Below are 21,246 nucleotides of genomic sequence, written 5' to 3' on the forward strand. Positions count from 1 at the left end.
CCATCTGACATAACAGTGAAGCCATGAAGTTCTGCAGTCATGTAGTCCCAGTCAAATCTTAGCTTGACATTTAAACCTTACTTCTCCTTGAGCATGCATCATGCCTCTAAGCCTCAGTTACTTTATTCGTAAAATTATCAAAATTTGTTATGAGAATTAAAGTAAGTGCTACACAGTGTTTCAATATGGACTGGGTATAACATGTCAAAAAGTATTAGTGATGGGATCATTAGGATAATTATGAATGAGACGCTGTTCCATTTTTTAAAACACCATCTAAAATGCCTCTTTGTAATGACTTTATCCTATAACTCTGGTTTCCAAATAGTAAAGGAGACTTAAGAGCAAGCAGCCTCTTCATCTGCTAGTTGTAGATAGAATCAGTGTATCCTGAGAACTACACTGGTGTTCCAGCAGCAGGCTGTTAAATATTTAAGAAGGTGCTATGGATTGAGGAATTTGTTACTTTAAAGAAATGAGGAGTGAAATATTATAAGGCTGTAGAAGCATATTATTTTATGAGCTGTGATTATTTTCTTGTTCCATTGTATCATTATTGTAGAGGCTACAGAGATAACCTGTTAACTTCCTTCAAGGGATATAATAATGTTTATTAAATAAGACTGAAAATCATGTTAATTGTGTGCTTTCTTGGGAAACATAATGGTCACTCTAGAGTTATTAATTACTCTTCATTGAATTTTCTTCTGGCATTTTTAATATTAGTTCTACTTAATGTGACACTTTGGGATGAATCAGCAGGGTTAGGAACTAGGGCGTGCATCATAACTTCCTTTTGTTTGGTGGGATCACACTTGTGTTTTGGCATGGTCATTGTGGTGGCTTGAATGAGAATGAATCCCATAGGCTCATACATTTGAACACTTGATCCCTAGTTGGTAGAACTGTTTGGGAAGAATGAGGAGGTGTGTCCTTGTTGAAGGCGGTGTGTCACGTGGGCAGGCTCTGGGGCTTCATAAGCCTTCTGTCGTCTCTATTGTGTCTTCTGTTTCCTGCTTGTGAGAGGTCAGATCTTAGCTGCTGCTGCAGCTGCCTGATGTCATCTGAAACCATCTATGAAGGCCCAGTTAGATGCTTCCCTTTATAATGTATCTGATCAAGATGTTTTATCACAGCAATAGAAAATAAACTAATATAGAAGTTGGTGCTAGGATTTCAGATCTTTCTTTAAAAAACCTGACCATATTTTTTTTTGTTTTTTTTGTCTGTTTTGTTTTTATGGGATGTGGAAGATCTTGGGGTTTTGTACTAGAAAAGTAGTTGAAGGCTATAAGCAGAACTTAGTAGGCCATGCTAGTAAATGCTTAGAAGACAGTAGTGCAGAGAACAATACAGACTGTGGAGATCTGATGTAGGTGTGTCTTCTATCTATCTGATGATTTCATTGGTTAATTAATAAAGAAACTGCTTGGCCTGATAGGTTAGAACATAGGTGGGTGGAGTAGACAGAACAGAATGCTGGGAAGAGGGAAATAAGGCAGACGCTTCAGGCAGTCACCATAGGCAATCACCATGACTCTCCTCTCTGGGTCAGATGCTATGGAGCCAGCCACCAGGTTAGACATGCTGAATCTTTCCCGGTAAGACACCACTCATGGTGTTACACAGATTATTAAATATGGGTTAAAGCAAGATGTGAGACTTAGACAATAAGAGGCTGAAGCTAATGGGCCAAGCAGTGTTTAAAAGGATATAATTTGTGTGTTGTTATTTCGGGGCATAAGCTAGCCAGGTGGCCGGCCGGGAGCTGGGCAGGATGAGAGCAGGCCTGCCTGCAGCTCACACTACAGAGATCAGCTCAGGAGGCTTTATAGGGGGCAATATTAACAAGTGGGCCCAATATATTTCTTGTGACATTTTGATGAACAGTTTCTGCCCTTGTCCAAATAATTTGCCTAAGGCTAAATTTAAAAGTAATAGGCTAATTTCTTTGGCAAAGGAGATTTCAAGAAGGTTGTGCTATTGACCCTGTCATGTGGTTATTAGTCATCGTGCTTAAGCAGGCTACCATGAAAAAGAGCAAGCAGGGCAAAAAGAAACACAATATGTACAGTTTGAAGAGATAAAAAACACACAAAAAATTTAATGTTGTCACCAAGACTTATGCTGAAAGAATAAAGGAGAGACCCCATCTGAATTAGAATAAAGGGAGGAGTGCCCTTGGGGCAAGACCCTACCCAACTAGGCTTCCAGTCTGTGAGAGTAAATACCTAAAAAACCGGTCTGCTCTTAGAAAGCAACAATAGACAAAAACTGTGTGACAATAGTCACACGGCCATGACTCTAGAGTCATGATTGCACACGGGGAAAGGGGTTGTAGAATCCTCCTCCCCAGGTAAGGAGAGCTGATGAGGCCAGGAAGTATGTCGCAGGGCAGTTCCTTCATGTAGGTCCAGAGAGGGCAAGAGGCCTTAAAAGACCACTCTGTAAAGCTGTGAAAGGGAATTCTGCATTTCCTTGGAGACCTCAAGATGCTGGAGATGCCAGATTCATGGGCTATCTGCCAAAGGAGAGTTACTGACAGGGAGTCTAACTAGTCCAAGTATGTTGATGGTAGCAAAGACAGAAGGGTAGAACCATATAAACTCTCTGATACCAGACAAAGAGTCATAGGATTTGAAGTTTGTCCTGCAGGGTTTCCATCTTGTTTGGTCCAGTATTTTATCATTATTTTATCACTATGTCTCTATTCCTACATTCTGGAATGTGTGTGGGGTGTGTGTGTGTGCGTGTGTGTGTGTGTGTGTGTGTGTGTGTGTGTGTGTGTGCATATATATACATACAACACAGACATATATAATTCTATGTCATTGATTTTTGATTTTACAGGGACCTTTGAAGAGATTGCCTGAAGTCTCAGAAGGGACTTTGGACTTCAAAAAGGGTTGAGACTGAAAAACTACGGGGGAATTTAAAATTGGACTATGTACATTTTGCATTTATGATATTGCCATAAATCAATGGGGGCAGGGAATGGAATGTGGTGGTTTGGATGAGAATGCCTCCCATAGGCTCATATATTTGAATACTCAGTCCCTAGTTGGTAGACCTGTTTGGAAAGGATTAGGACATATGGCCTTGTTTGAAGAGGTGTACCACAGGGGCAAACTTATGTTCAAAGGCCTCCCATCACCCCCAGTGTGCTCGCTGACTCCTGCTTGTGAGATGTGAGCTCTCAGCTGTTGTTCCAGTCGCCTGCTGCCATGCCTTTGCTACACTGTCAAGGATACAAATCCTCTGAAGCTGTAAGCCCAGTTAAATGCTTTCTTTATAAGTTGCACTGGTCATGGTGTTTTATCACAGCAATAGAAAGGAATGAACACAGTTTCGAACATGGGTCATTATTCTACTCCCTACAACAGGTCACATTTTCTACAGTTATGTAACTGACCCTTTTAAAGGAGCGCCTGAATACTGATTTCATGAAGATGGAATTTTCTTCTCTTTCATCTGGAAGGTGTTAGAGGATTAAGCTGGATTCTGTGTGATGTATTTTAAACTCTCAGATTTATTCATGAATGTGAGGCAAGCCAGAGATGGGGAGATGTGTCTTGAAGTTTTGAATATGTAAATGCTCACCAAGTTGATCACAGAGAAGCTTCTGGAAAAATGTGGTGTGTCTAGTAGTAATTTCTCTCAACAAGCATATTCTCCTCAAGGCTATTATCTGGCGATTCTCTGGGGTAGTATTTTGCTGTGTAGCGCAGGTTGGCTGCATGTTTGCACCCCCCTTCTTTAGCCTGCTGAAAAGATGACCATGAAGGTTACTATAGCTGCCACTCTCCTGAGATTCCTTAACAAGGAATCTAAGTCTTCCAAGGATGAACTTTTCCCACAGGCTGCTGTGTTAGGTAGATCCTCTTATGATGCTCCAAGGCCAAAGAGAAGATGGCCTGCACTGGATAAAGTTGTTTTTTTGTTGTTGATCCCGAGGAAGAAAATCTTGGAATGGGGTCAGGATGGTGAGGTTGAGGATTATGTTTATGGCCTTGATTTTTCTGAAAAGGAATCAGCCTTGCGAGTTGTACAGGCTGACATCATTGAAACTGACAGGATTTTACTAAGCACCCAGTCTGGAAAGTACAAGACATAAGTTATCTTCTAACAAATGAGAGTTAACAAGAGTTACTAGCCTGTACAAAGCAGGGGAAAGTGAAACTTTTGTTGGATTTTTCATTTGCTTGTTTGTGTGAGATGGGATATTGTATAATTCTGGCTAGCCTCAAAATCATTATTTTGCTGATTGTGACCATGAGTTCCTGACCCTCCTGGCTATGTGGATTACAGGTGTGCACCATTATGTCCAGTTCAGGTCACGCTAGGGAGCAACTGCAAGACTGTGCGTGCTAGGCAAGGGCTCTACCACATGAGCCAGGTCTCAAGTTTCTGGGGTGTGGTTTAGACTGGTGCTTAGTTACCTAACAAAGAAAAATCAGGCCCGAGCTGAGCTAACCGTGCTGTGCATATTGATTATGCCAGCAGAGTCGAAGGTGGTTGTGATCTCCAAAGGGAGGAGGATTTAGTATGGTTGTGGAGTCACCCTCTGAGAACACGGGATCTAAGAACCGTATGTATCTTTCTTAAGAGACAAAGAATTTTCATGCAATCAATAAATTCTGGGTTGCGTTTATCCCCATTCATGGGTGTCATAAATTACAGCGGTAAAACTTGATTGGTGTTTAGGATAAGGTATGTCCGCTCTGCAGGAGGACTTCATGGAAGCCTGTGGGCACCTGCTGTCTGTGCTGTGAGTGTGTGGCAGAGCCAGGAGTTGCTCTTTCCTTACACACCTCTTTCAGCTTCCATCTCTACCTCTGGCGTAATTGTGCCTGGAACTGGCTGATGTGTTTTCTCTGTAATCCTTTAATCAAGCTACGCTCCTTCAAATGACTATTCAATTTTAGAAATTAATAGGTGCTATATGAATGAAAAAGGCAAATGAGAGCATGGGAGGATGAATGCTGTGTTCTTTTTATAAAATAGAGACAGAAATCATGAAAGCTATTCAAATTCACACAGAAGGATCAGCGTTTCACAGCCCAGATGAAGACGGGTTGGTATGAACTTCTGAGTAGGAGAAGAGGGTATATAAGGAGACTACTCTTCAACAGCACAGAGATTGAACACAACACAAGCTGGAGAAACTAGCCATAGCTGAGGTCAATGGCAGTGTGGACAGAGGCTAAACATATAGATTTATGGTTAAAGTATTGCCCAACAATGAACTGTGAAGTTGGTCTCTGTTTCTATCCCAGAATTTTCCTAAAGTTAACGATCTCTAATCCAGTCCTAATCAAAAGCAAGCTCTTTGCTTTAGAAGGAAGGGAAATATCCCAGGAAGCACCTAACTAGAAGTTAGAGTCTGGGTTTCCGCTTTCCCTCCCCCATGACCTGTATTAGTGTGACTGGCACAGCGTGTATGATGTGGTCTCACTGCTAAACTCTTGGAGACCTTCAAGCAGGGGGTGGAGAAATATAAACACAAAAGCAATACCAAACTTGTGCCAGGAATTCAGAAAAATTCACCCAGTTGAATGAATATTGTATGCCCCTGACTCAAGGTAGATCCTAGAACAAGAGACAGAGAGAACTATTGCAAACCAGGTGAGTCAGAAAACAGAAACACCAGGAAGCATTGACTTGTGCTTTTGCAAGTCATGCTCATGGGAACAGATGAACAGCCTTGGAAATCTGAGGTTTTTTTTTTCTCCCCAGTTTGAATCATTTGAAAATGAAGTCAGATTACAATGCCCCCCCTCCCCATCCCCAAGTCTCTCAAGAGCTGTTCTCCATTTTTCTTCCTTCCTGCTCTGATTTTGCCTCCTCTCACCAGGGCCTCTTTCCTAATAAGGATGAATAATCCTGCTACTGGTGTCGGAAGACACCTGTGTGTAAGGAAACAAAGGCAGGCCATTTCATAACCATGAACCTGCCACCACAGGAGCTAAAGAGGCAGCCATCTTGAGAAGCATTCTGAAGAGAAAAAACTGGAGGAAGAGAGTGGAAACCTCCATTTTGAAACTGTCCTTTACCTCTATGCTGCAGCATTTTATAGGCTAGTGAGGAACTGAGTTATTATAGATGATCTATGAACTTCCTATGGATATTCCCTAATGCTCCGACATTAGAAGCGGGAGCCATTTATCACATATTTATGGACATAATTTAATACACACTGAGATGGTTAGTATTAATTTCCAATTGGCACACCTCTAAGTCCACAACAGAACAGCATCTGAGAAGGTTTAAAGTATTATCTCAATTCCTTGATTGATGTGGGAAGACCTGCTCACTGTGGGCAGCATCATTCCTTAGACTGGCGATCCTGGACTGAATGAAATGGAGAAAGTCTTCTAAGCACTAATGTGTCTGCACTCAGGGTCTCTGCCTCCCTGGGGATGAAATGTGAAGGACCAGCTGTTAGTTCCTGCTGCTGTGACTTCCCCACAGTGATGGACTGTAACCCAGAACTATGAGTTCAAATAAACCCTTTTCTCCCATAAGTTGCTTTGTTTTCAAGATATTTCATCATATCCACAGGTGAAAGCTAAGATATATACATAACAAAATACCTATTCAACATTTTTTTTTTGGTTTTTCGAGACAGGGTTTCTCTGCAGCTTTTTTAGAGCCTGTCCTGGAACTAGCTCTTGTAGACCAGGCTGGCCTCGAACTCACAGAGATCCGCCTGCCTCTGCCTCCCGAGTGCTGGGATTAAAGGCATGCGCCACCACAGCCCAGCTCCTATTCAACATTTTTATTGGGAAAAATTAAATGTTATAAATATTGACACACACACCACACACACATTTAAAAGAAGTTTAAGCCTGAAGCCTCAGTTTAAAGCAGCTAGCATGCAACTGTATAAAACTAAAGAAATCAGTTAAAGAAATGTGAATATTCTAAAACAATGGCCTATAAAAACCTATGTTTTAAAAAACTCAAAATCTGTATACAATTTTTGCTTCTCTTTATATCATAGACAAATATATTAAACCTTTAACATATTAACACCTAACACATGTTCATAGGTTATAGGTATATAAACATTTACATACATGTATATAATTACATAAGCAATGTCTCCATCTTATTTCAACATTACACTTAAAAATCTAACCATACCTGCACATATGCTCATATGCCCATATGGATGGGGGAAATCTCACAAGGCCTCACCCCTCAATAAAGAAATATGGGCAAGTAATGGCTACTGAGAAATAGAGAATCTAGGGATGAGCCCTCTGATAGGTCACCCAACCCTCAGTGGCCATTCCTAAGCATATATCCACATGAGCGACATTAAATGAACTTAATAATTGAGTCCATGGGAAGAGTAGCGAATTTTGAGAGGGAAGTGGTGGGCACAGGAAGAGTTGAGGAGGGGAGAGGTGAAAATGATATAAATACAGCACTCAAGCATGAACGTCTCAAAAATTTAAATTAAAAATATTTTACAGGGGAAAAAGTCTAATATGTTTGTTACAGAACATTTGTGATAATGTTCTATAAAGCAACTTTGAGACTACTACAGGAGAAATCATTAGTACTATTATATACATTTTTGAAATACACGCCTCATCTAGAATTAATGAAGTATAATGTTTTGCAAGGCACACAGCTAAATGAAAAAGAGAAAAATACAAGCTGCAAGGTGACCCGGAACAGTGATTGAGCACATGAACTTTCAAATTCAATTATTTTGGTTTAAATATTGACTTTGCCATTTTCTCCATTAAGGGAAACCTCAGGTACTTAATACATTGATATCCTCACTTGTAAAATGAATGTCAGACTAGCACATACCCCCCAGGCCACTGTGAGGGTTGAACCAGTCATAAATGAAGCAATTCTAACAGTTCAGGACAAGGCAACATTGACTTGGCACTTACTCACATGTGGAATGACGTGACTTACATTAAAATCTGGAATTACGACAATGACAAAGTACTAACATTACTGGAAGAGATATGAAGGCACATGCACAAGGCAAGTGCCGGGAACACATGTAGGGAGATGCCCATGTGAAATTTGGGGCTTCAAAGAGGACAGTGCTTATTTGGGTATTTGTTATGCTTATGATTAAGTGTTAAACACTTGCTAGCTCATTCATGCAATCCTTTGTTGTATGGAAAATAATGGTTATGTCATTGGGCTATTGATATGCAAAAATATTCATGCGTAGGTAACATGCAAAGAAGCAGAATAAAAAGCTGATCAGATGCCAGCGGTGTATGATGCCATGGCTGTGTTTATGAATGAAATGATGTTGTTGGGATCTACGGCGGTGTGGTAATATCAGTCCTCTCCTTCTTGCATATGTCCACATAAAATTACACACATATATAGTCAGGTATATTGATAATTAAGAAAACTTCTACTAAAAAAAAAAGCAGATGGTTAAAGGCAAAGCTATTACTGTTAAAAAAAATATTCACAAGGCTGGCCATACACCACTACCATCATGCAAACACCTTGCCTTTCAAAAGTCTACATTGGGAAGACAGCCAAGTGCTACTGGTGTGTGGAGTGAATTAGAGAGATTCAGATGTACTTACCCACCAAACACCTGGAGTGCGGAGAATTTGGAAGCATCCAAATCATTGCCACTTACTATGCGAGCCTTAAACGAATCACAAGAAAACAAAACAAACAGGTGTTTAGCATAGTACAGCTACAGGTGGCAGACTGGGGGACACAGGCTGACTGCACTACACGGGGAGCACCTATGATGAGGGGGAGCACCTATGATGAGGACGAATGCTAAGCAGGGTCAGCTCCAAGTCAAAGCTGTGTTTTGTGGGGGGGGGCGGTTTTGAGGTTAGCTGCATTTAAACAAAAGCACTGGAAATCATCATGTTCCAAGTACTCTTTGCCCTTAACACTTGACAGGTTGCAGGGGAGACCATGAATCAGCCAGGAAGGTCTGGACTTAGCCAGACCTGAGAACAGATGCCATGTTTGACCGTAGCAGACCCCTGGGTTGGCGAGTATAAGCTAAATAGCGCAGCTGGCAAGGTGTAACCCCTTCATAAATGCGACACACTGGGGGACACTTAAAGGACAAAGAATGGAAAGCCGGGAGACATGCATTTTCCACAACTCAGCAGAGAAACCAAAACAAGGCCAACAGGTCACAAACAAACAGGTACAAAAGACAAGATCCGTCGGGAGAGAAGAAAAAAAGTGTGATTAAAACCTTTTCATCCACAGAGCTGCTGTCTGGAAGAGAATCGGGAGAAGAAGGGATACATGTTAGATGGAGTTTTCCAGAAACTATTGAACATACACATGAACTGAGTCATTAAAACTATTAAAAACTCTAAAGGACCCATTGCAAGGCTGAACCCCAAGGGAATGAGGGACCACAGAATCTCATAATGTAAATTGCTAGAATTCTGAGAACACTTAAGAAGCAACAGTGTGAATTCTAGATTTAATAAAAAGGAAATGTGTTTTACAAAGAAGACAGCTGAGGAATCAGAGGGCCAGGGGTCCACCGGAGACTCCGCCACTTACTACATGTGTTGAACTAGCTACCCAGCTCTCTGGAGTCTGAACCCAAATCTGAATGAGGTCACACATGCTTGTTGTTCACAATACTGCTGAGAGGCTAAATACTTGGCGAAATTCAAGCTATATTCTAGCAGTTGTATTAAGGAATAATGACTACAGGGATTAATTTTATCAGAGTATTCATCTGAGCTTTCTGACATCATGAAACTTGAGTTAAATTAAGAAGAGTCTCTCTTACACATATCAAGACTGGTGTCTGCAAAGATTAAATGACTGTGGATCATAAAGGCAGTATGTGGCCGATGGAAGCTCAGATCCAGGGCCTCTGGCCCTCCGCACAGTGCTTTGGAGACTCAGATTTCTAGGTGAACCACATAAAGCAACCAGACTGGTGCATCTACAGCTTTTTAGTGCAACTTAGGACAAATCAGGGCCTGATAGATTTGAGCTCAGCTGATCATGGCACCCAGTCCTGTGAGCTCTCAGGGGTGTTTATTGAGTTGCTGTTTTCACAGTCCAGCCTGAATCTTCCAAGACCATAGGATATGGTCATCTGGGCCTTACAAGGAATATTGCTCTTAGATTTATGCACTCTTGCTTGTAGAATAAAGCTGGAAGGGTGGTTCTACACAGACTGGCAGGTACTAGAGCTGGAGTTACACTGTCGTTCTCAGTCCATCCCCACTTTTAAATACAGACGAACCTCAGTAAGATAATGTCCCCAAAGTCACGCGGCTTAACAACCATCATTCCTGATGACAGTCTGAAATTTGTTCATTTTTTTGGCTCATTAAGTATGGATTGATGGCTATAACTAAGTATTTTACATAGATTTTATAGTGTCTCAGGATTGTCTTTAAATATAAGATAAAATTAAGTATTTTAGTAAGTAATAAAATATGAAACTTATTTGTGCCATAAATATTTTTAGAAGCTGTGTAAAATGTAGTAAATAAATTTAAGTATTATTTAAAAAGAATAATATCCTATCCAAATGATTTCCATCCCATGGATGACTCCAAAGCGTGGAAAGATTAATGTCATGTGACACATGAATGGATCATGCATCTGTGAGTCAGACAATCTGCCCAGGACTTTAGGGAGAACTAAAGGTTGTCTGCCCAAAGTTTCTAATAATTCTTAGAAACCACTTTAAAATAGGGCTGGACTGTGTCTTGCTTAAGTTTAATGTTACTGAAATAATTTATTTATACATTATCCCACCTCTATCATCAAGCACAAAACAGAAGTTCTTACTACCAGTTTAGCTTATCTCTAGATGTCCTGACCAATAGATATCCAAATATGTAAATAAATAATGTAAGTATTAGAAATTGAGGTACAAAATTGTTGCTATTTTTCAGGATTTATAATTTTATATCTACCTAAACAAAGTAAAACAAAATCACTGGGAAACTGCAATCATTTAATAAAAGAACAAAGAAATCAACTCTCTAGTCATTTAAAAGATTTTTATCTACAGAATACCAAGAGTTGGCTTTGAAAAACAAATTAAAAGATCAGATTTAAATATTTGATATTTTGAGTGAATAATTGATACTAGATGTTTTCTATTGATATATGTTTCCCATGTCAACTATGCAACTGAAAGAGTCACCCTCCAAGATCAATGCTACTATGTTGCTGGTATCTCGTCCACTCACTGTGCATTCATTCATTCGCTCATTCATTCATTAATTAATTCATTCATTCACTCATTCAACACATATTTCCTATTAGTGGACCCCTTTTGTTCTTTCTGAAGCCTTTCCTACCTTTCTATCACATCCCCTTGCCACGAAACCTCTCTAACGTGCAGGTGTAACCGGTTCCCCCACATTTTACAGCCCACCAGTAATATTTAGTCTACCTGTGAGTTTCATCCCAAGTTACTGCAGTTTTCTGACTCCTTTGTCTCCTACAATTAATCTACAGACATTCAGCACACAAGTCCCACTGCATATATAGTCTTTGAAATTTTTGCTTCCTCCTTCCTCAAACCTCCACACTCCCTCCTCATCCAGATGACAGCTTGCTGTTCTTGCAAACCTGTCTGAAGTCAGTTCTGTGCTCGGGAAACTTTTCATTCATGGAGGGTACAATTGCAGGTATGTGTGAGCCTTCTCATGTGGGGCCTAGCAAACACATCCGGGCCCCTAAGTAGGAGCAACAAAGCTTTTAATTGTTGCGTCATTTCTCTAGTCCCCATCTTTGACTTTTTAAAAGGAAAATTCAGGTGATCTATGAAAATATTAAAAATGTATCACACCTGAAATGGTATGATCATGGAAAAAATAATAGGTGAGAAGATAAAGGAGACACCAATAATAAACCAACATAATCTGATATAGAAGAAGTAATGACTAAGAAGGGACTCTTTTCTATGAAAGAAGTCTTCTTTCACAAGAAGAATCATGAGCAGGTGAATAGTGTTCAACAATGCATTATGTGTCTGGAATATTTATTTTATCATTATACATATTCCACAAAGTTCATGTCCATTAAAGAATTAAATATAAAACAATTAAAGGAAGAAAATTAGATACAAAGAAAAATTAGATATTAAAAACTGAGATAAAGACAATTCACAAATTAAAATGCGACAATGGTAATTAAGTGTGAAAATTATCCGGTTTATTAAAACTATGCCTAATGATGATTACAAATTAACATGAACTAGAATAGAGATTAATTTTAATATCTCTAAAATTAATTTCAAGGATATTGAGAATATCATCAGTTAGACAGTAGCATACATAATTGATGAGAGTAAAAGTTATAAAAAATATGATTAACTTTTTGTCAACTTGTTTGTGATGCTTGAACAGGGAATTCTAGTTTGGAATATTGATTCTGAGGAAATCTTTGTTGTGGATGAGCTATTCTGCCCAGATGCTTCTGTGAAGTTCTGAGCACAAAGATGTTGAGATGTAGCTACCTGTGGAAACTGGGTCATAGCAGGTATGATTTATTCAGGTGGAGAAAAGTTCTAAACTTGTTTAAAAAAAGAATGTGGTGACACAGACCTCATGAATCCAAAGGTAGCATTATGGTAACACATCTTAAGTAGCTATTAGAACCTCTGAGAGGCAGAGGGTCCTCTGTTAGTATCTGCAGAGGATACAGGTCCCTATCAGGATCTTGACCTCAGGCTGCCAGGCTGCAGAGCTTGGAGACAATGAATGCCAGATATTTTAGACAATTTTCATTTGTAGTGCAATGGGATGATAGATCTTGGTAAGTCATATGTTTTTAAATATTAAAACATATCTTGTATAGAGATCAAGTAATCAACTGTTACTTGCAACAAATGATAGGGAAAGTATCAAGGTATGGGGTGAAAATTATACTCTATGACATAGATGAAAAATATAACCACTAATATCACTGCATTTAAATAGTGTATAAAATGTAGGGAATGATAGTGGCATATAAAATAACAGTAAATTATTCTGGCAAGGTGACAACTATATTAAAGGAAAAGTTATAGACAGAGAAACTCTGAAGAAACATCACCAGACTAACAATCAATATTCTAACAATAGAATATATTTTCTGTTCTTTTTGTACTTTCTTTGTTGTGCTAATTTGGTGATGATACTGCTGCAAACTGTAAGGTGACATAATATCTGCCCAAGAGAAATGAGTGCATATTCTCCTTGAGTGAACTAGAATGTTTCAACAAACAAACATTAGTTAATGTAAAGATTGAAGTTTTGATTGAAGTTTCATGATCCAACTCATGAAGTTAGAAATCAGTGACAGGAAGAGCTTTGGAGAATTTACAAATATATGGAAATTAAATAACATATTCCTGAGCAACTAGTGGATCAATGAATAAATCACACAGGAAATCTTAAAACACCTCAAGGCAAAAAAAAGTAGATGCTATACATCAATACACACAGAATGTAGAGAAAACCATAGAAGAACCATTTATAGGGATAAATGACCATGTTAAGAAAAAAAAATCCACAATGGGCTAATTTTACATTTTAAAGAAGCAAAAAATAAAAGAATCCCACAGTTAACAGAAAAAGTGTTAATAACTAAATACTAACACAAGAAAAAGGAATCTGACTAGGAAGAAGACAGAAAAAAATATTTAAAATTAAGAGTTGCATTTTTGAAAATATAAACTAACAATGGATGCACAAATTATACCATAAGAGCAAAATAAATACGAAGAAAGCAAAAAGCTATGTACCTTCAGAGGAACATAATAACTCTCTAACATCAGGTTACAAGCATCTATATGGATAAAATATGTGATATTTAAATTAAAATAATTATATAAATGTCAAATGAGATTTAATAAAATCAGACAATCATTTAATGATTAATGCAATATGAACAAGCAATTAGTCAAGAGAGATTTTTGAGAAGGAACCACACAGAAACTTAGAAACAAGGTGTTCAGTAAGTCAAATGTACAGTGTGTACGTATGTATGTATGTATGTGTACACATATGTATGTAGGTATGTGAAAGCACCAAAACCAAACTAGATAGAAGAAGGAATATTCAAATTTGAAGAGTCCTTTTTGGTAGCAGCAATAGACAAAATAATAAGCTGAATAAAGACATAAAGTACAGAATATCTAAGAAGTTTGAGACGTTATCAAATGAACAAATATCTATTTTTTGAGTACCTAAAAAGAGGAAAGACAAAGTTGAGGGAACATAAAACTACTTAATATAATTAAAGAAAAGCAGACATTTTGCCAGTCTTGGAGAAGTATAGGTATACATGTGCAGGAGGTCAATAGGACCAATAGATGCTTGACTAGAAAGATGTCCGCCATGGAATCTTACATTCAAATTGTCAGAGGCAGAAGAGAAAGACTTCTAAAATTGACATGAGAAAAGCTCCAGACTCCCTTTAAGGGAATCTGCAGTAGACTACCATGCCTTTACCATTGGAAGAGAATGGAATAAAAACCTCTGACTCCTGAATCAAATGAACTACAACCCAAGGATACTACATGGAGCAAGGCCATCCTTCAAACACAACCCACACATGGGGTTCTGCAGGATGAGTAGAGACAAGACTGCAATCTTAGAGAAGTATATAACAGATAAATGGTTGAACCAAATTATGTAGATATAAGTCTCTGTTCCACCTGGTCCCACAGCCATTCAGTCTCAAATAAACGTACAGAGGCTTATATTAATTATAAACTATTTGATATATTTTTTAGGCTTACAACTGGGACTGAAAAAGCATGGGATAAAACCAAACTCCCTGAACATGGCAGACAATGAGGGCTACTGAGAAGCCAAGGACAATGGCACTGGGTTTTGATCCTACTGCATGTACTGGCTTTGGGGGTGCTTAGCCTGTTTGGATGCTCACCTTCCTAGACCTGGATGGAGCGGGGAAGACCTTGGACTTCCCACAGGGCAGGGAACACTTACTGCTCTTCAGACTGGAGAGGGAAGGGGACGGGAGTGGGTGGAGGGGGAGGGAAATGGGAGGCGGGGAGGAGGCAGAAATTTTTAATAAAAACAATAATAATAATAAAAAGAAAGGAACTTCCAAAGAACACCTAACCCATCAAGTCTCCATCCAGGGCAGAAAACTTAAGCAAATGGGTAAGCAACTAGAGTTCCTGCTTCAACAGAATCCAAATCACTATTTCATGAAGACCAATAAGGAAATCTAAACAAATTTCACAATCATTAAAACTGTGGCCTCTTATTCATGAATAAACTTTAAAAGTATCTTTATTTTTAAAAGAATTAATCTATACTTCTTATCTATGTTTAGCCATGAGCTTGGTACCTTTTCTCAGTAAGGCATTCTTATCTTGTTTCCTCTGCTTCTAGATTATGACTACATCTCTGCCTTTCCTCTTCCATGAATTCTAATCTAGTTGCCTCACCTCTACTTCCTGCCTGACTACTGGCCAACCAGCATTTTATTAAACCAATATGAGTAACAAATCTTTACAGTATATAAGAGCATTATCCCACAGAAATTCATGAATAAAACAGAGTACAAAATCAGCACACAAAATGCATTGGTTTTTCTACATATACATATGATAAATTAAAATTTGCTGAGGAACCATGAAAATCATCCCACTGACAATAGTTACAAAAGCATAATACATTAAATAACAAATACAACCAACAAAACCTACAAAACACTCATCAACAAGATAGAAGAAAACGTCAAGATGTGGAAAGACCTCCCATGTTCAGGGACCAGAAGAATTTATTTGAAGTGTCTATATACGATCTGAAGATTCAAAACACCAATGTAATTTATACTAAAATATCACTCAGGATCTTCATATAACTAAAACAAAGAAAAGACACAGAGGAATTGGAATAGCCAAGCCAATTTTGACAAAGAATATCAAAGCTAAAAGCCTCAAAGTATTCAATTTCAAAGCATTGGGACCAGAACATGACACTGGCAGGAAATAGCACAGGCCAACAGAACACAACACACCAGAAGGAACAGAAAGAAACCCACCCTTCTGCAGCTGTTTGACTCCCAAACAAGTTGTCAAGAACATAAATCACAGGTGGACTGACAGCCTCTTCAAGAAATGTTGCTGGGAAATACAGATTCCCAGAGTCGGTAACACTGAACTTGCCTCCTTTCCCTCTCCTTCTGCATAAAGTTCAGGACTCATAAGAAACCTAAGTAAGAATCAAAATTTGAAGCCACTAGAAGGCACCATGAGAGAAACACTTCAAGGCACTTGTACAAATAGTTTTCTTCTGGCAGTAACCCAGAAACACAGGTAATAAAAACAGACGTTTTAAAAAGACAAAAGTAAGTTTCTGTTGGTAATTTCTCTAAACAAATAGAAAACCAAAAGCAAAACCAAAGCCATAGTAACAAACTAATTTTTTAACTTTTTCTTTATTGTGATAAAAATGTGATTATTAGAATTCTACTGTAACTAGTTTTTCTCTGTCCCACCAGTTCCCAAATAATGACATGAAGACTTCTTATTTGTTATGAAAGCTCAGCCTTTAGCTTAGGCTAAACTAAACTAGCTCTTTTTTCTGAGACAGGGTTTCCTTGTAGTTTCTAGAGCCTGTCCTGGATCTAGCTCTTGTAGACCAGGTTGGCCTCGAACTCAGAGATCTGCCTGCCTCTGCCTCCCGAGTGCTGGGATTAAAGGCGTGCGCCACCACCGCCCGGCTCTAAACTAGCTTTTATAACTTAAATTAACTCATATTTTTATTAATCTATGTTCTAACATGTGATTTTTTTTTTACCTCTACACCATTTTGTGTGTCTGACTTGTTCTGCACCTTGCTGGCTTCTCTGCCTCTCTTCTTCCCAGAGACCTCTCTGTGCCCAGGAGTCCTGCCTATAACTCAGTCCTAATTATGGGCTATTTAGCTCTTTATTAAACCAATCAGAAGGCGCCTTGGCAAAGGCACATCTTCATAGTGTACAAAAAGATTATTTCACAGTCTATCATGAATAAATTAGTATACTTTATATCACGAACAATACAACTATTACTGTTACCATTTCTAAAATATAGAAATTGAATAGGTTCTAAAGTTCTTACTAAAGTAATGAGGAAAAAGTAATAAGTAATGATGCAGAAAATCACATAATTTTGTTTAGAGACTAGTTGTGAAATATGTTAAGTAATTGCTAAATAATATCAGCTATATGAGAAGTCCAAAATAGCTAATAAGCTATTAAAATGAACAATGACACTGTACAATAATACAACAATTCTGTAAAGTTAACATAAAAAGTTCAATATTATGCCTATATTTTGTTTTTATCATTAAATAAAAATGTGTAATATAGTGACTGTCTCTCAGTGGTGTGTGGGTGTGTGTGCGCATGTGTGTGTATGCACACATGTGTGGTGCATGCATGTGAGGGAAGGGGTACATGTGGAAGCTACAGGTTGACAAAGGGTATCTGCAATCCCTCTCCACCTTAGGTTTGATCATTTTTTAAATTTTTATTTTATGTCCGTGAGTGTGTTGCCTGCATATGTACAAGTGTACCATATGCATGCAGTGCCTACAGTTACCAGAAGAAGGCAATGGATCTTCTGGAACCAGAGTTTCACAGTTATGAGCTGCCATGTGGGTGTTGGGAACTGAACCTGGGTCCTCTGAAGGACGGCCAGTTTTCTTAACCACCGAGCCATTTCTACAGTCTCAGTCTACCTTATTATTTTTTTTTTAGACAGGGTTTCTCATTGAATCTGAAAGTTGTTGATGTGGCTAGACTGGCTAGCCCCAGAGCTCCACCAATCATCCTGCCTCTGCCCCCACTGTTAAGACCACAGTCATGCACTGTCACTCTGAGCTCTGTGGCTGCTAAACATTCAAACTGAGGTCCACCTGTGTGGGTGGCAAATGTTTCTCCTACTGAGCCATCTTCTCACTCTGTAATTAAATTCTCAATCATTTGATTGGGAAAAACAATTGAAGAAAATATACCCACAAAAACATACAATCAATATAGGACACCTAGAACAAAAAAACCTACTCAAATAAGCAGAAGATGTTTCCCAGCAAAAATATAAAGTTCTTTTAATATCACTAACATAATGAGTTGTCAATATTATTTTATAAGTAAGGAACATAGAAACCTACCACCTTCCTTTCTTATCCATGCAGTAATATTGTAAGAGGCTGCTTGCTTGTCCCGGCCACCCAGAACCGAAATAACCACACAGAAACTATATTAATTAAATCCCTGCTTGGCCCATTAGCTCTAGCTTCTTATTGGCTAACTCTTACATCTAAATTTAACCCATTTATAGTAACCTGTGTATCGCCACATGGCTGTGGCTTACCGGTAAAGTTCCAGTGTCTGTCTCTGGTGGGGCTACATGGTTTCTCTCTGACTCTGCCTTCTTTCTTTCAGCATTCAGTTTAGTTTTCCCCACCTAGCTCTACTCTGCCCTATCACAGGCTCAAGACAGTTATTTTATTAACCAATGGTATTGATAGCATATGGAGAAGAATCTCACATCACAGTAAGCACAGAGTCTGAGACATAACAACACAATAAAGAAAACTATGATTGCTTACTGACACAACATTTGGAGCGTCCATGTGTGTGATCCCAGTTTTCTGCATGTGTTTGTAACAGTTCCTTCATACCATTATTCCATCCACTGCTGAGTTCAAGGTGATCTTGTTTCAAGTCAAGAATCTCAAGAGATTTTCATTTTAATGTGGACACATTGGAGAAGAGAAAGACAAATTTGGGTATGTCACTGTCCACCTGTTCAACTTATAGCCAGGGCTAGTCCTAAGCAGAAAGATGTAGTCTCTAGAAGAAGAGATGTGTGGCTCACCAAGTCTTTGTCCTTCATATGGAAAGATGAGCTTGAAGATAAATTTTTCTTTTTGTAGGTTCTACTCCACTCCTGTGGCCCTACATTTAAAGCAATGGATTTCTACCTAAGTGACTTTAGTGTAAGAAAATGACATGCTGATGGCAGTTCTCTTAATCACGGCACCCTGGCCACAAAATCTGAAGCAAAAGGGCTATCACAATCTCTGTACATTAAAGATAAAAAATAAAGGTAGAGTCAGTGTTGTGTGTGCATGTGAGTGTCATGCTTGCAGTACTCAGAAGAGGATGTTGGATCTCTGGAGCTAAAGTAATTGGTGGTTATGAACTACCTGGCGTGAGTGCTTGAAACACACTTAGGTCCTCTGCAAAAGTAGTGTGTGCTCTTAACCTCTGAGCTATCTCTAGCCCTTCAAAGATGGCCTTTAAATGCTTCCTCTGAGCAGCTGGCATTCCTGTTTTCAGTTATAAGGAAGAACAGCACTTTCATATTCACCATTCACAATGAAGTACAATACTTCTTTATTCCCCCAAGGAATACCCTCCCTCAAAATTTCCTATTAGCCAAAACTCCCCATCTTGTGATGACAGAGTCCTCTCTTGTCAATAATCCATGAGTTATGAAAAAGCATTGAGCCAAATAACATGGAAACATTCGGTAACACTTACTAGAATCATGTAATTTCAGAAAGTTGGTCACTGAGAAATTGTACTGCCCAGGCTGTGCTGAGGAGGCATCAGAGGGTGAGTCAGAGCTTTCTGTTAGGGTACTGCTTACACCACATCTTTCTGGGTTTCTAAATATGACTTTGTTGACAAAATAGTGTCTCTCTTAAAATGGAGACTGCAACCATTGTGTTTAGGTAATAAAATGAAGTTAGCTATTTGAATAGACAGGTCTCATGGGTTTTCTACACTTAACTCATTTAATGTTTATGGAATTCCCAGAACTGTGGGAAGATGTAATAGAAGATCTGTGGGGGCTGATAATTTCTGTCATCTATCACTTTCAACTATAAGAACAGGATGATGCGCCTCCCAATATCAAGACAGAAATGAAAGAATAAGTCCAATTTGTCAGCAGGACAATTCTGGTGTCAAATCACAGGAAGGAGAAAGTGGAATTTGTTCTTTCAAAAATGTTAGTATTGTACCGTGTTGGTTAGAAGAATAAAATTCGCCACAAATGGGCAGGGATGGCAGTCGGGCTGTTTAACCAGAGCTGCCGTATTCTGGGAAGTGCTCATTGGAGAAACGGATCATGTGTATGAATCTTTGGAAAACCATCTCTTAGCTGTCTGCACATGGAGGAGGAAGGACTGAGCTCCATATCTTTCCTGCTTTGGTCAGCTTGCTGATCTTTGACGGGGTTGGGAGTGTGCTTCTGTTCAAGCAGTGGGGGCACTAAGGGAGGGATTTTATTGGACCTTGTAGCTGGTGAGAAAGAGAAATCAGGCAACTTTTATTCCTACTTTTTGTTCTGGCTTGATGATCTGGAAAACTAATAACCATTAATTGTCACAAAAGGCGCCACAGCTAGAGCAATAACGTCCACAGAGCATAAGATACATTTTTCTTATGGTGCTAAAAACCTCTTTTTAATCAATTTGAAAGCAACTACCAGAAAAAAGCTTTTTTTCCCCTATAATATTTTCATGAGTAGTCTTCTAGACATAGAGGGAAATCTCACTCACAAGTGTATGCACTCAAGAAAGAACTCAATTTTATACTCATATCCCATTTTACCCTAGGAATTCCATCACAGTATTTCTCTTGGTTCCTTCTGGTACAGTATCTTTGAAAAGTCTATCTTCCAAAGTATTCCTTAGGCAACGTAAGGCATTGTCTATAAATATACTTGCAACCATACCTGAGATGATACTGTGTTTTCTAAATTATTTAACAATGTATCCATTTAATTGGAAAGGAGGCTGGCATAGACTTGCCATAGCACATGTATACAGATCAGGGGACAGCTTGTAGGAGTTTTCTTCTTTCAACATGATGGTCCTGGGGATAGAACTCTGGTCATCAGGCTTGGCAGCAAGACATCAGTCCTGGATGGCATTTTAATCCCTCTTCTCTTTTGGCTAAGTGTGGCAGGGAAAAGGTTTTGAAAGTCTATTGTAGCGGGTGAGAGATTGGCGTACATTAAACCCTATCCCACAACTCACAGTCCACACTATGCTTAGTGATTTCTCCTCTTGTTGAAAAGCACTTTACATGTAGTTTATGAGGAACACATTTTTCTGAATGAAAAACTTATCTAAATTAAAAAATACAGTTTAGGGTCTAGGAAGTGTTCGCTGATAAAGTGTTAGCTCCCCAAACGATAAGACCTGAGCCTATATCCTCATTGCCCACATGTTAGAGAGACAGAGACAGGAGGATCCCTGGCACTCT

The 21,246-nt window shown here is 38.9% G+C and overlaps 1 protein-coding gene across 2 annotated transcripts in view; it reads right to left on the minus strand.

The window, feature by feature from the left end:
* Window positions 1-21,246, minus strand: part of Unc13c (unc-13 homolog C) — a 417,871-nt gene that overhangs the window by 309,465 nt on the left and 87,160 nt on the right. For both annotated transcript variants that reach the window (XM_038322705.1, XM_038322704.1), the window contains exons 2-3: window positions 9,221-9,243; window positions 8,580-8,644 (exon numbers count right to left, since the gene is read on the minus strand). In XM_038322705.1, coding sequence (XP_038178633.1) covers window positions 8,580-8,644; window positions 9,221-9,243 — 88 coding nt within the window. The remainder of the gene's footprint in view (window positions 1-8,579; window positions 8,645-9,220; window positions 9,244-21,246) is intronic.

Source organism: Arvicola amphibius, chromosome 3, assembly GCF_903992535.2.
Source record: "Arvicola amphibius chromosome 3, mArvAmp1.2, whole genome shotgun sequence".
Lineage (NCBI taxonomy): Eukaryota > Metazoa > Chordata > Mammalia > Rodentia > Cricetidae > Arvicola > Arvicola amphibius.